The sequence below is a fragment of the Teleopsis dalmanni genome, chromosome X (genome assembly GCF_002237135.1).
Source record: "Teleopsis dalmanni isolate 2A chromosome X, ASM223713v2, whole genome shotgun sequence".
NCBI classification, from domain to species: Eukaryota; Metazoa; Arthropoda; class Insecta; order Diptera; family Diopsidae; genus Teleopsis; species Teleopsis dalmanni.
In genome coordinates, this window is record NC_051848.1 from 27,818,544 (window position 1) to 27,834,865 (window position 16,322).

The window sequence follows — 16,322 nt, forward strand, 5'->3', positions numbered from 1 at the left end:
GTTTATTTTTTTATTTTTAATAAAATTTTTTAATATTTTATAAATAGTTTTTTTTAAATTTTGTTACTCAATTTTAATTGAATAAATTTTGATTTTTTTTTTTTGCTAATAGACATTTTATAAATATTTTCTCCTTATTCAATTATACACAATTTCAATTTTGCGCACAAATCAGACTAAAGTACTTGTGTAAAAATATCCTCTTTCTCTATAATATGTATAACTTCTTCACATTTTTATTTAATTCAAACTAATTTCAACTAGATTTAAGTAATTCCCTATTGATGAAATTCTTCGTTTTAGTTGCAATTTGGTTCCAGAGTTTATTAAAAACATAATTTGTTTTTTAATTTCCTTTGTTTTCTTAGTTTTTATAAATAATTTAATTATTTTATTATAATAAATTAATTTAATTTTATACTATTCGAATTATATTAAAATATATATATATATATGTGTCTCTGGATGTGTGCAAGCTCGTGCATAGTAACTTCCCTTTGCGGTATACGAGGTATCTGTGTGCAGTGAAGAATTGGTTGAACATCCTATAATGAGAACACCAATTCTTCGGACTTTTATCAATGCCACGAAAAGACCACATGAGAAATTATAAGATATGCTGTTGATACAAAGATGCTGCCAATCATGACAGGAAAACCAACTCTGTAATTAAAAAGAATAATAGTTTATTAATATTAAAAATACTAAAAATGTTTTATTATTATTTATATATAATATTATGTAGTTAAAAAAATCGGCACCTTAACTTCTTCTAATTTGAGTAAAAATTAAATAAGTTATGCGAAATTTCAAAAAAAATTTTATAGGTGAACGTAGACTTTTTCTGCTAAGTGTATATGATCGCAAGATATATGACCCAAGTAAAATTAAAGGAATATTAAAACCATTATAAAACATTGTAGTAGCGATATATTTATAATCTACTACTTCTCTTTATCTGTCTATATCTATTAACTATACTGAATTAAATTTTTAATACAATCCTTACTAATTGGTAGATATGTTGTCAGACTAGAAGCTGAATACTTTGAAATGTCTAGAATTTTTTATTAGCTTAGAGATGGGGACAGTTGTGGATATATATTTTGTCACTCTACAATTCTTTTTTTTTCGAGTTAGACAAAAATATTTGGGGTATCTGTTTTTAAAATACATAGAGTATCAAAATAGATAGACTTTTGAGATGGTTTTGTGGGAAATAATGGTTTTACTAGGATTGCATGATGAGGCAACGTCACAATAAAGTGAACTTCCCATTAATCTTAACTGCCGACTAAAACATACATTTTAATCTTGTTATTACTACTTTGTTATAAGATAATTTTAATATGCAAAATATTCAAATAAAAACATTAGAAAAATACACATGTAAGGTTATACCAATGAGAGTATAAATTGATGTTTTAAAGGATATAGTCGTTGTTGTTGTTGTTGTAACCCGCCGGGACCTGTAAGCAGATAAACATGAAAGGAAACGCAAGACGATTACATGCGTAGGGAAATAGGATAAAAGTTAAGTGGGTAATGAAGGAGAAGGGTTCCACGAACGGTCGGGTCTACGTCTCGGAGCCCGGAGCCCGTCAACGACGACCAAGAATCGTTCAACATCCCCTAATGAGACTCGACAAGCAGGTATGTGTTTGCATGATATAGTAATCATCATTGAAGATATATAGATTTTAATGAAGTAACAATTAGAATTTTAAAATATTTTTAATATTTATTTATATTTATTTTAATAGCTTAAGGCTTAAGAATATTCGGGAAATTAGAACCACATAGTAGTCAGCAAAGGTTGATTTCGAAAAACCACCCATTGATCGTTTCGAAAAACGATATGTGCTACAATTCTTAAATTCTCGTTAAAACGAGAATGCAGTCTTGACGGCGAATGAGGTTATATCGTCTTCTGAGATGGCGAAGTATCATTCTTCCTTTTAAAAACACATTACAACAACAAAATGACATGGTTAAAAATAAATTGAATTAAAAGATTAGAAGGAAACATGTCACATAAATTCAGTATATAAATTAGTGATATCGAAGAAGACTCTATCATAAAACTATACAGAATTTTTTTAACACTATTGAAGACTATATACAAGTCTTTTTACATTTTATATATTTAAAAAAAGCCAACAAATCTTTAATTCTCATAGAATATTTTTATTCACAAGAAACTAATCTAATCCATATCACTAAATTAAATAAACAACATATTTTAGTGCATCGATTAGATATCACAAATCTTTCGAAAAAAATGTGTAGTTCATTGTGTTTTTGCTGAAGTGAAATAAATGAAACGGGCCTTCAAACTTATGAGCAAGAAAACAATTTAATGACTAATTGAAAAATAAAATTAAAAATATACTCTATATTCTATATTGTACATTTTAATCTCAAACAACAATCTATTTGTCGTTGTTTGAAGAAAAAAAACTATGAAATTGTCAATATGGTCGGTGATATATCTTCAAATGGCACATATTTATTATATATTAACACTTTGATTAGAAAATAGTTACGTTTGTCAATAAAAATTTATGATTGGTAATACCAGAAAGTCTGTAGGTTCTGTAAACTTACTTGAAAAATTCTAGGAAAGTAAATTTGTAACCATGTTGCTCAGCAACACCTGCACAAACTACATTTGCAGAGGCGCCAATAAGTGTACCATTGCCTGAAAATAAAAATAATAATTATATTTAATAAAATTATATTCAATAATTAAATAAAATATAAAAAAAATATAAATCATCATACCGCCAAGGCAAGCACCGAGTGCTAAAGCCCATACCAGTGGTTGTAAAGGCAAATTCAATGTGCTATTTTGAGCCAAAGAAATGGTAATTTTTACCATCATTGTAGTTAAAGGTATATTGTCTACAAAAGCTGAAGCAATTGCTGAAACCTATAAAAAAATAAAACATGTTCATATATATAAATATATTATTATATATACAATTATATATATTATATTTAATAAATTGTTTGTATCAATATAACATAATATAACATTTAAATCTTCACAGAAATTACTATAATATTTTATGATATTTCGTATGATAATTATTACTTCGAATTGGAGATATAGATTTTTATAAGACACGTCATTTATATATCAGATCAAAAACAGTAATTCATATAATACATAATTTTATCCAAATTTCTATTGAAATTAATATTATTTATTAATTATATGATAATAATTAACACCTCCTCATTCCTAGAGACCTTATCCTACCTCTGGACTACGTAAGCATTATTTCGAGGTAGGGTCCCTATTAGTCATTTAAGACTTCTATCGGAATGGTTCTTAATAATAAAAATAATAACAATAATAACATATATATGTTAATATTAATAATAAACTTCATTTTCACATACCCATAATATAATTAAAATGGCAACCATCAAACGTGATTCCTCACTAACGCCCAATATTACATTTTCGGTCATATTACCAATCCATTCAATCAAACCCAATTCTGATAGAGCTTCCATAAGTATAAATAATGCAGCAAAGAACAATAATGTTGACCATTCAACACGTGCCAATATAGCTTCCATATCTTCAATATCAGCCAATATAATCAAAAATATGGCACCTAACAATGCGGTCCAGCCCAATGAAAGACGTTGTAACTCTGGCACGGAATGCAAAAAGAACAAACCGATAACAAAAATCAAAGCAGCACTGCACTTTATTAACAATGACTTATTACGTATTGGATACTGAAATAAAAAATTATTATAGTATTATTATTTATTTTTAATTTAATTTCATTTTTAAGGAATAATTACTTTTGCTTGAAGATTCTGTAAAGTTTGTTCATAATTTGAGGTAGGTTCTATAGCGGCAGCCATGCGCTTCTTCAAACTGCGCTTTAGACGATTGACTTTCTTCATTAATGTCTCGCGCACCAAGTCCTCGTCCTTCGAGTAGGCAGATAAGCTAGCAGCAGCACGTTTCCATACATGTATCTCATGTCGCAGTTCTTCTACTTCGGGTGAGTCCTTAAATTGTAGATCGCTGATATGACGAAATTTGAAACGTAATTGCAAATAACTCTGCAACATAACCAATATGATGGCGGGCAACATGTGTAGTGTGAAGACGGCAAAATTGACACCCTATCAGTTGGGAAGAGAATGATAAGATCAATTAAATTTTTTATAAGTAAAATAAGTTGGACTCTAACATGTAACGTCCACATGAAATAAATAAATTAAATTTATAGATGATATTATTATGACAGACCAAAAAGCACTGCGACATGAATCCATCTATCTATTATATAGATAGATTACGATCTTTTCAAAGAGTTTTAAAGATTCTGTGAAATTATATGTTTATCTTGTTTTTACTTACATTTTTATTTACATAGTTATTTGAAGCAATTATAACATTTGGTGGATCACCGACCGGAGTTAAAGCACCACCGATATTTGAATAGATGACCATGCACATTAATATCGGTACCGGATTCAGTGACATCACTTCACATAAGCGTATAGTTACTGGCGTCATAAGTAGTACGGTCGTCACATTATCCAAGAAAGACGATAATATAGCAGTAAACAAACATAAGCAGTTTATAAGTGGCCAAACGTGACCAGTCGTTATCTAAAAAAAACAACAAAAATAATGTTAAAGTAATTAAAAAAGTCATAGCACTTATTAACGGAAAAATAATTTGACTGATTGATCAAAAATTTTAACAAATTGAATTTATTTATAAATTATCAACCAATTATCAGAACGATTAAAGAACTGATAATGTCCATTTATGATTATCAAACTAAGTTATGACGTACTTAGCAGTCTTAAGTTGAAATTAAGATATAGTAGCAATCTCTCTCTCGAAATAATTACAAATCAAAAACACATTTAAGAAACTAATAGTTTAAAAGATTATTTTAATAACTACAACTGTATAAATATAAAGTAGAACAATTTAAAAGAGATGTATAAATGTATAATTATTCATATAGATAAGCTGTTTCACACAAACTGCTTAGGATACTGTTACGTTTCTACGTCCAGGACCAAGTCAGTTTTGTTAACTAAACTAACTTATCATAGCCTTTTTTTCTTTTCAAAACTTAGGTAGATGAAATTATATATATTATAAAAATAATGACACAAGAACTTATTCAATGAATATTATTTTAAAATTATAATTACCTTATAAGCATACACAGCCAAATAATCAAATATACCGGTTTCCGATAATATCGCAACTAAAATCATCATTCCAAATAATAATAACAACGTCTCCACATCTATCCAACCCATAATTGTAGCCATAGATGGTCTAGAATTCAGTGCTGCCAAAATACCCACAGACAGTGTTGAAGCAATTATTGCAGCAAATGTACGATTAACAATTTCCCAAATGATCATAACATACAATCCACACAATACCAAAGCTGCATAGATAACACCTTCCTTCTTATATATCGGTGATTCATCTAGAGATATTTGCAATGGAAATTCGGAATCTATGGTTGTTATAAAGTGTAAATTAAGCTCCGAAAAATTGCTTTGTTGTGCCCAATCTTCATTTATCGGAAATATTTCATATATAAAACCTTTACTTGTCTCTTTTGTACTATCAAGTTCATTCGGATACACTATATCTAGTTTCCAAAGGCTGGAGACATTTTCACGATGTATCTCATAGCCACTAGCATTGAAGTAGCTACGTTCAATATGTACTCGTAGTTGTGGTGGGTTTAACTTATCAATGGCCGTATCAACTTCCTGCAAACGAAATGATCCTTTCAGCTTTAAACCAAGGCGATTTAATGTTGATGTTGTGATGGGAAAAACTATGTAAATATGAATAAAATATAAAATATTTAAATAAATAGAATATTATCTTGTATATATTTTTGTACGTACCTTTATCAGATCCTTTTTTGGGTACAGTTATAAGCTTTAATTCGTCGACATGCTCGTTGGTTGACATTAGGAATGCAGTAAATACGCACCAGACCACTAATAGAATTGATATCTTAAGCCATTTTAAATAATTTTTTGCCTTTAAATAAAACACATTAATAAAATATTATATATAGAAAAGATTTTATAAAAACAATTGATATAATAAGGAAGTTAATGTTTACCTTGCTTGAATGGCCATCCGTATCATCAGGTTGATCTTCGGCATTGTTCTCCACATCTCTATAAAAAATGGCACATTAGTAAGTATAAAATTAACAGTACATTTATATATATAAGTTAATAATTTTATTGTTATATATTATTCAATAAATATATATGATATCTACAATATTTAATAAGTTTATTATACATACATAAGTGAATAATTTTATTATTATTTATTATACAATTAATAAGTATTATATCAGTAATATTTAAGAAAGTTATTATAAATAATAAATAATTGAATAATTTTATTACTATTTATTAATTAATTAATAATTATAATATTTAATAAGTTTATGATAAAATATTTAGTTTGATAATGAACTATTAATTTTATATTTAATTCATCATTAAATATAATAGTATAATATTTAATAAAATTATTTTTAAATAATTAAATATTTAATATTAATAATTTTAAAATAGAACATTATTTTTTTAATACTATTATGTAATATTATATATTAAGTATTCATTTGTTCTGGAGCTTTGCTTACCTTCCATTCAATATTCGTACTTGCCCCATTTCGTTGGTTACATTTATGCCAATTTGTGAAAATACGTTTGAGTTCTTTCCCTTTTCTTCATTCTCATCAACATCTTCTGAGGGTAGTGGATCCACATCTGGTGGTTCGTAACCTATAAAAATAATACGTATAATTATTAATATAATTCTTGCTATATTTTAGGATCTGAAGGATAAATGAACAGATAAATTATATAAAAATGTTCATAGTAATTATTTTTAGGACAAGATATTAAACAAAACTAGTAGAACATACTGATTTATTGATAACAGCTTTAAGGACAATATAGGTATCATTCTTTAAACTAAATTAATTTCTAATTTATTAATGTAGATTAACTATTTCATTTTGGGATACTTAGTACAAAGAGATTTAAGGATGGATTGAATCGTGATTAAAGTTTGATCATATCGGTACTTGAAGATATGGTGATAGAATGTCTACAAAAAAATATAACTGCAAAAATGGATTTAATTATACGAGAAGGAAGCAAATGTACTACAAACATCAGTTTATAAAACCATATATATATACATATATTATGATTTTTGTTTAGAAGTATAAAAAAACTATATCAACAGATATATATTATAGAAATTGTGTAAATACAACTATAGACTATATTGCATGGGAAATGAAATTATTGAGATCACAGTCAAACTGAATAAATATGATTTAGTAAATAAAATAATATATATAAATAGTAGAAGAAGATATAAAGAATTCTCTTCGGAGTATAGATCATCATTAAGATTAAAAGTGATAAATTTATGTTAGTAAATTATTAATATTGGATATTAGTACTAGAAGTACTAGAAAATGACACTGACATACTTAGTCTTAAATTGAAAAATGGATAAAATTATTTTACATTGGGTTAATTTAAAGATAGGTGCCAAGTCCAAAGACTGAATAATGTAAAATGATTACACTGACATTCCACTGAAAACAAATAACTAGTAAACTATACAAGAAATGCACTTCCAATTTTTGTCTCACCCAAAAAATGTTTCACATCTGACAGCCACGAATTTTTATTAACTTGCAGTCGTTAAAAGAATGGTCAGAAGAAATAGCATTGTCTAGAAAAATGAAGTTTTCACCGAGTCTTATTTAAAAGGCTCAGACTTGCCGTTTCATTTAAGGAGGCCTTTGCAGATTTTAAGAGAAAACATTGTAATAATTATATTTTAGTTTCATGAAAAAATATTGATTAATGAATCCAAAATAGTGTACTTTTAGACGTCTGATCAAAACTGTTCTAGCTCCATCCATTTTTTTCATCCAATTTCTTAAGTGAATTTTTTTTTCACATAACGTGATGGAATAGTTCTAAAGTTAAGAAAAAGTTTAAATAAAATAGATTTAAAAAATTTTTGGAATATATTTTCTGCTAAAAATGGAAACAATCTCGGTTATGGTTGGAATGGTTTATACTATACTGAACCACTGTACTGAACTACTGTACTGAACCACTGTACTGAACCACTGTACTGAATACTGAACTACTGTACTGAACTACTGTACTGAACCACTATACTGAACCACTATACTGAACCACTGTACTAAAACACTGTACTGAACTACTGTAAATAACCACTGTTAAGAACCACTGAAAAAAACCGCTGTACTGAACAACATCCGAAATTTATGTGATTGACAGCCCCAATATAAAACCCCATTAAACTATTTTTAAAGTCTATCTATATATTCTAAAAAAAGGGATGGAAAGGAGTTCAGAGTTCTGCACAAAAAACAAAAGAATAGAAAAAAATATGTATATTAAAAATTTTTAATGTTTCTATATCTATAGTTCTATCCACGTCATTATACTTTGTATAGATGTTATTATAATCAAGAATAAAAACTTAAAACTAATATTATTTTGTTGGACAATCACTACTTTAAAAAAAATTGATATCATATCAAACCGCAGTGGAATTTATCTCATTTACCAAAATACGTAATAACTATAATTTTTAAATGTTATTTAAATTGTAAATAATACACATCAAATCATTTCGTACGTATATTAAATCATTATTAATGCGAATCTAATTAATTTCATTAATCTTATAAAATGTTCAGAATTGACTTTATCGCACGATATGTCACCGACTTATCGCTCCTAATTGGAGGTGTGCAAATGTTTGTTTTATTGATTTGCCATTTATTGCACTTTGTTTTGAGCACTCAACTCTGATGTCGTACCAGATATTGAGCGCAACATTTGGAGTGTTCGACTTGAAGAGCTCCTATCAGCCAATATCTGAGTATATTATATTTATAAAGAATATAATCGTTGTGAAATTTAAAGAATTTGACACGCCATACATACGATTTAACAGTTACACTTCAATAAAAAACAATCTATCATTTCGGGTTTTTTTTGAAAGTATATTAGAAAGTTGTACATGTACTTTTTATTTTAAATTAATAATAATAATAAAATATAGAAAGAGTCGAATAGCAAAGAAAAGACAAGAACAAAAATTTAATTAATTTATTGAAATTTTGCTATAATAAATTAACTAAATTTTTGTTCTTGTCTTTTCTTTGCTATTCGGATACTTCTAACTTTAAAATAGCAAAAAAAAATTAACAATACTAAAATAGATTTATTTGATATGTTGATATTAAAAATAATTTAATATCTAACAAGCAGAAAAAAATCTTGGAGATACAAGTAATATATAATGTATGATCAATATATATGATATATCTAAATAAGATATGTATGTATTGTTGACTAATCAGTTTCTTCAAAATGCCATCAAGTTTATATTATCTATCGATTTCAAAATTATTGTTTGACATTCAACATTCTTTAACTGATGAACTAATTAATCTTCGTCAAATAATTGAAGAAGTACTTTAGAACTGGAGGGACCTCTCATCAAAAATAAATTCATAGCTAAATTTTATAACAGGATTTTGTCGTATAATAAAAATCTGGAGAGTGACATAAAAGGTATTTAGATAATTCTACATTAAATTATTATTACTATTATGGCAATCCTAAAATAAATAAAACGCATGTACGATATTTTTAATCAACTTCGATTATTTCGAGCAATGTAAAGAAAATATATCTAGAACGATATGAAAAAATTTTAAAACCATATACAAATTCATTAAGTTTTAAATGAATTACTATTAAGGGAGGGAAAAATGTAGTGTCCAAAAAATGTAGCCTCGTCCAAAAAACTCTAAGTAGTCGTTTTGAAAGGTGTCTCTATCTTAGATTATTATTATTATGACAGTTCCAAGAAATAAAGATCCGCGTACAATGTTTTTAATCAATTTCGGTTATTTTAAGATATATGAATAAGATATTTCTAGAATCACAAGAGTTGAATTTCAAAACCATATATGGTAGAAACCCATAAAGTTTTAAATAAAAAACTATTAAGGGAGTGAAAAATGTAGGGTGCGAAAAAAAGTTGCGTGGTTCCAAAAAATCTAAAATAGTGGCTTTGAAAGATATTAAGATGTCTATATCTTAAATTATTAATACACTGAAAGTACTGGAAAGACAAAAACTCTTGTACGATACACGAGAGGTCGACCAATTTCAGTTGTTCCAAGATATGTTACGAAGATAATCCCAGATCTGTGCGAGATAGCTTTTAATCACTTACCTAAAATAGTAATTAGTGTTAAATAAAGCCGATTGATACCATATGATTCGCGTTTCGTTTACTTAGCTAATAAGATTTCCTCTTTGTATAGAAGTTAATTATTTTAGAAATAGATAAACAAACTATATTAAATGGGCTTTATTTTGCTTAGTTGAATAATTGTATATAGTTTATAAAATCACTAAAGACTCTTTTCTTACGCAGATGTCGTGATCAATAAATAATATACTCGTTTGAGTGGCAAAAATAACTACATATACTTGTTATCGATGGTCAGATGCTGATCACAACTCTAATTCTAATTCCAACTATTTGTACAGAAGACCAACCAAGCAGGCTTTTACACAACGAAGCATCTAACTGTGCTATATAATAGCTACAATATCAATTTCAAAACCTATTCAGAATTTTACTTATTATTCACAATTTTTGTAAATATAGTCCATAATCTAGAAGACCCAAGATTTTCGAAAAACATTATTGAAAGTAATTTATATTTTTGTGAGTAATATATTATTAATTTATTACTGCACAGCAAAAAACGTATGTATAGTAAATGTCATTTAAGAGCGAAAAATCTTAATCGATTCAAGTCCCCTTTATTAGACATATGGAGTCTGACTTTCTATGAGGTCAATGTGAAAGTAATCCACATCAAGTCAAAAACAATTCGACATATTTTATATTTTTTAACTTTCAAATAGAATGTGCTGACTGACTTCAGTTCTATTCTAAAGCGTTGAGCACTTTAGATAGTATTTTCGAACTAAGTTCTAAAAATGTTGTAAATTTTTATTCACCATTATAACACTTAAACTTTTTAAAAAGTATTAATATATTATGTATTAATATATTGATATAAATAAATCTAGTGTATTTTGTTAGAAATATTTGGGACGTAATCCGAAATAAAATTTTATTAATATCAATCATAAAAGAAACGAAAAGCACAACTAAAATTTAAATTATGAAGAAAATAAATTATTATCTAAATTTTTTAGTGTCCTACCCTATAAAAATAACATAAAATTGCAATTTGATAAAAATTTTATTTAAAGAATAAAGAATCGAGCTATAAAATTCTATTGGCTTTTAAAATATAAATTTAATATATCACCTGCAAAAGAGAATTATGATTATGAACACAAAATAGGCATAATATTAACAACAGTTTTTATAAAAAGTTAGAAGTTGCAAGGGGCACAATAGACCCGACGATCGCATTGCCACATCCCTTACCAATAATAATAATGTGTAGAAGTTCAAATGAAAAAGGGTAAATAGAAATGGATCTACAAATCCAAAACTGACGCAGCGAATTACTATTTATGTCCATTTCGAAGACCCCTTCTACGAAGACCGGGTTTTTTTTTATTATTTTCAAATCAAGCTGATTAAAATACTTAAAACGAAATTTGACGACAAGCCTTATTCTAAGTCCTAATGGATATTTATAGTCAAAACAAAAATCTTATTGTGGTTGACATAATCATACTATATGCAATTAAAACTCTCCTGAGCAGATATTTCATATCAATTTTTAACCAATTTTTGTTGTTACCAGTGCAATGCTCGACTAAAAAGTTTCAAAAAGGTTTTAAGAAAGGTTAGGTCTATGTCCTGCAGTCATTCATCAACTACGATGTGCAAATACCGTTCACCACCTTAACTTAAAAGAATTTCATAAGCTAATCTCTGTGGGCCACCACAACAACAACTAAAAAGTTTCAAGTTGTACCAAAAAATGGTAAAAAAAATTTGGTTGCATAAAATGGTGCAAAATTTTCACTGTCTTACATTTTTTTAGGCACAAATTTCATTTAAATGATTTTTCACAATTTTAGTAGTACGTGTACTTACCTCCATGAAGACGTTCGTGCTCTTGGCGAAATGACGCTAAGCTCGGGTCCTGTCGTATGCGTTCCGGCAGGGCACGCCATACTTGTAGGGCACCTTCTGTCACTTCACTGCAAATTAAATAAAAAAAAAAATTTTTGTTATTATTATTTTTACGTTAATTATTATAAGCATTATTTTATTTAATTTTTTTTTTGTTTTAATGATATTTAAGAGTATCGGAAATTTTTAATCTTTTTAATAATAATTGCAATTAAAGGTCTTTTTTTTTAATAATACTAAAAAAATTTCAATTGAATTTATTTTATTTTATTTTATAATAAGCACTGTTAAAAGTATTTCAATTTCACTTCACACTTTAAAAATAATTTAATATTTTCAATTATTTATTTAATTATGTATGTCTTCAATAATTTTTTAAAATTTTTTTCAAATATAATTTTGTATATTTTATTTGTGTCTCATTTAAAATAAATTTTGTATATTTTATAATTATTAATTTAAACAAAACTTCGAATTAAAAATTTCGTCAATTAATGGAAAACTATTAAAATTGTCACATACTCGTTAATTTTTCGAGTTGCGATTTTCTTATAAGCACTGTACATTTCAATAAATTAATTCTAAATAAATAGACTCTTTTTTTTAGAATAACGTAGCACCCTTTATGTTGCCTACTTGAGGCAGAACAATGGAATACAAATAGAGTTGGCAGAAACGTTTCATTTTGTTGTATTGTTAGAGATTTTTGCGTCCAAAATGCTGATTAGGTGTGAACCGAAATACCCGTTCATTATTCATTCATTCATTAATTAACATGCAGACATTATGATACAAATATTTATCTGATAATAAATCGGTTTAAATGACAATTATCAACATCAAAATAATCAAATTATTCGTTGCTTCGGGTCCGTTATAATCGTTGTTCTACTGCTGGCTGAGTGGCAAATCAAGGTTCGTGTCAAAAAATTAAGATATAGCAAAATACATTTAGGTTTAACCATCCACATTGGCTAAGGCTAAATGAGTTATATTCGTACTCATTTGTCTTAATACGATTACATGCTCGTTCGTTTATAAAAAAAAAGTGTAAGAAGACGTCAAATGACATTACTGATAGCTATTTAATACGCTTGGAACAAATTTTGGCAAATAAGCCGACAGCACAGAGGCGTAGGTACTGATTTACTTGGGTAAAATATAACATATTGTTCTAAACTTATTCGTCTTACGTACCTTGTACAAGAGAGTAGCATCCAAGGGCCAAAGATCCTGAATGTAATTTACAACACAATTAAAGAAGACACTAACACAAAGATAAAATCTAACATATTATTCTTAAGTAACTCATCTCTTAGTACCAGAGCTGATACCTCTTTAGAGAACATATTCTAAATATCATTTACAACAACAATTAAGAGACCAACAAAAGAATACAACCTCAAATATTATACTTAGGTATGTTAAGTCATCTCTTTGTATGAGAGAGTTGCAGTCTAGGAGCAAAAATTCTCAATAACAGTTAAAACAAAAGTTAAGAAAGATACTAACATATGAGTAAAATAGAATAAATTATTCTAATTTACTCCTTGTACCAGAGTAAGTCAACTCCTTGTACCAGAGTGTATCAACCTTAGAGAAAATATTCTCAATCTCATTTACAAAAATATTTAAGTCACCAACATAATAGTAAAATGCTTAAGTAAGTCATATCTTTGTAGCAATTCAGGAGAGTAACAATCTAGAAGTAAGGATTCTCAATATCAGTTAAAACAAATTATAAGGAAGACACTAGACACTCTTTGTACCAGAGAGTAGCAGCCAAAGAGAACAACGGTTGTCAAGCAGTAAAAACAGTGATTAGGTAAGATTCTAAAATTCCTTCAACTTAATTAACCAAACATATCAAATATTTAGCTGAACTAAGTAATAATTAATTAGTTTAGCACTACAAAGCAAAGTTGCGTCTTTGTTGTTTTTTTTTGTTTGAATATTATTTAAATGAAATGAAATGACTAGATTTACATTTAAGATAACTTAATACCTCTTTGCGCCTATAAAAATATATATATAACAATCACAACTAAGAAAATAATAATGACAGCAACAAAAACAGTGAGTAGTCATTTACCTACTTTCATAAATTGCACTCATATATTACAACAACAATAAAAAGATAGAAATAACAACAGCCACTACACCAGTCGAAAACTATATCAATAATAGTAATAGCTAATTGTTTCCATTTAGTGTAGTTGTTATTTACTCACTGTCATACTTGGACAACACAAAGGATAAATAGGTATGCTTTTATTCAACTTATCCTATATCGTATATTCCAAACCGATATGTAGTACTATCTTATGAATATGAAACATATAAAAGTACTAATACAATCCATTTCAAAATATAGAGTTATATAAATCAATATCCATCTTTAGACTCAGATAGATTAAACCAAAGTAACAGAAAGAATTCAGAAACGCAAGTAGAGCTGAAGAGTATGTACTTCTGGAAAACTTAATAGCAATATTGCTCGACAGGCACTAAGATTGAACCCGCAATATTCTATGATTTGGAGAACAAGATTGAAATGCGAATTGAAGAATGCAAATTACACATGAAACCACATCGTTTCTTATTCTCAAGATAGAGTTCAATATAAATTGATATATTCAATATAAATTGAAAAAAACAGGAGCTGCAATAGTCGAAAATGGAAAAGAAATAAATATTAATTTTATGAATACAGTTTCTTTTAACAGAAATATATGTTATTTTTTAATTTTTTCCCCAATTTAATGAATTATAGGTAAATAATTGTATATACGTATCTCACTATAAACCTCTTTCTCTATGTGTTGTTAGCAAAATTGTACACTATATAATGCAAAATTCGAAAGCGATCTGTTTTACTTGATCTGTTTCTATGAATAGTTTATACAATTATACTTTTGAGTGTTCTGCGATTGCATAAAGCCATTCTTTTGTAATATATATATATATGTATATCGCTACAAACATTTTTTACTGTGTGTTAATAGTATTGAATTGTATTATAATGCAAAATTCGTGCTTGATCTGTTTTACTTGATCTGCTTATATCAATAGGTTTCACAATTATACTTTTGAGTGTTCTGCGGTGGCACGAAAACATCGTTCTGTGATTGACAAAGAACAACACTAACATGACCTGGCTCTATGTATCCATTTTTATTTGTTAGTCAAACTAAAATTACCAGCTGGAAGAAATTGTTTCTTATTGATTGGAGATATAGAAGTATATATGATAAAGATGTTGATAATCATGTCTCAATTATGTTACATGATATGTAAGGGGGCGTAAAGCGCGAAAAAAAACATAAAAAAATATTTCTGATATGTTAAAATAATGATAAACTCCATGGATTTGGTAAAATTCTGAACCTTAATTAGGCTCAAGACTTTTAGAAGTGCAGTCTAAGAAGAAGTAAAAATTTGATCAGGACACTAGGGAGGATATGTATCGAGTTACTGTTAACACAAACAACCATTGTAGAAATATTTGACTTCTAAGTATTGTTGGTGGTTGGTAATAGTATTATTGGTATAACATTGAATGAATAATTAATTGATTTTTCTTCTTTTACCTATAAACTTTTTGAATATTCAATGTCCTTTAAATGGACTTAATACGAAAAACGCTTAAAAAATATTGCAAGTCCTAACTATTTTGATAAGTAGGAATTTTTTGTCAACTATTAATTTTTATTAAATTTTTTCTTATAAAAAAAAATAGCCATAAATTCTATTCCAGTTGAATGAGAAGTTTTTCGGAAATATTTCTTTAACTACGTCCCTGTGTGGGCACAGAATTGTACGTCACTTCGTGTTTACTCATAATTTCTCATTTTATATGAAGAGAAACTTTTATCAGGTTTTACGTGGAAGTAAAGTAATTTCATTAATAAAAATTATAAATAAGTATGTACGAAGATATTGTTATTGCATTATGAGCACTCAAGACATAATCAAGAAGACGTAATCTAGGTACCGTAAAAAGTCTATAAAAAGTCAAGTTAACAAACAAGCAAATGATTGCTGGGTTCATTTGATCTG

At 27.5% G+C, this 16,322-nt stretch overlaps 1 protein-coding gene across 5 annotated transcripts in view; it reads right to left on the bottom strand.

Moving 5' to 3' along the window:
- Nucleotides 1–386: 386 nt before the first annotated feature.
- The window catches only part of LOC119687492 (P protein), a 150,893-nt gene continuing 134,957 nt past the window's right edge, over nt 387–16,322 (bottom strand). For 3 of the 5 annotated variants that reach the window (XM_038101828.1, XM_038101827.1, XM_038101829.1), the window contains exons 2-12: nt 12,225–12,331; nt 6,694–6,835; nt 6,154–6,211; nt 5,930–6,068; nt 5,210–5,856; nt 4,394–4,648; nt 3,826–4,155; nt 3,409–3,756; nt 2,785–2,932; nt 2,608–2,701; nt 579–663 (exon numbers count right to left, since the gene is read on the bottom strand). In XM_038101828.1, the coding sequence (XP_037957756.1) occupies nt 579–663; nt 2,608–2,701; nt 2,785–2,932; nt 3,409–3,756; nt 3,826–4,155; nt 4,394–4,648; nt 5,210–5,856; nt 5,930–6,068; nt 6,154–6,211; nt 6,694–6,835; nt 12,225–12,331 (2,353 nt within the window). Of the gene's footprint in view, nt 664–2,607; nt 2,702–2,784; nt 2,933–3,408; nt 3,757–3,825; nt 4,156–4,393; nt 4,649–5,209; nt 5,857–5,929; nt 6,069–6,153; nt 6,212–6,693; nt 6,836–12,224; nt 12,332–12,785; nt 13,150–16,322 lie in introns of those variants that run through there. The other 2 variants (XM_038101830.1, XM_038101826.1) reach the window with 2 other exon arrangements.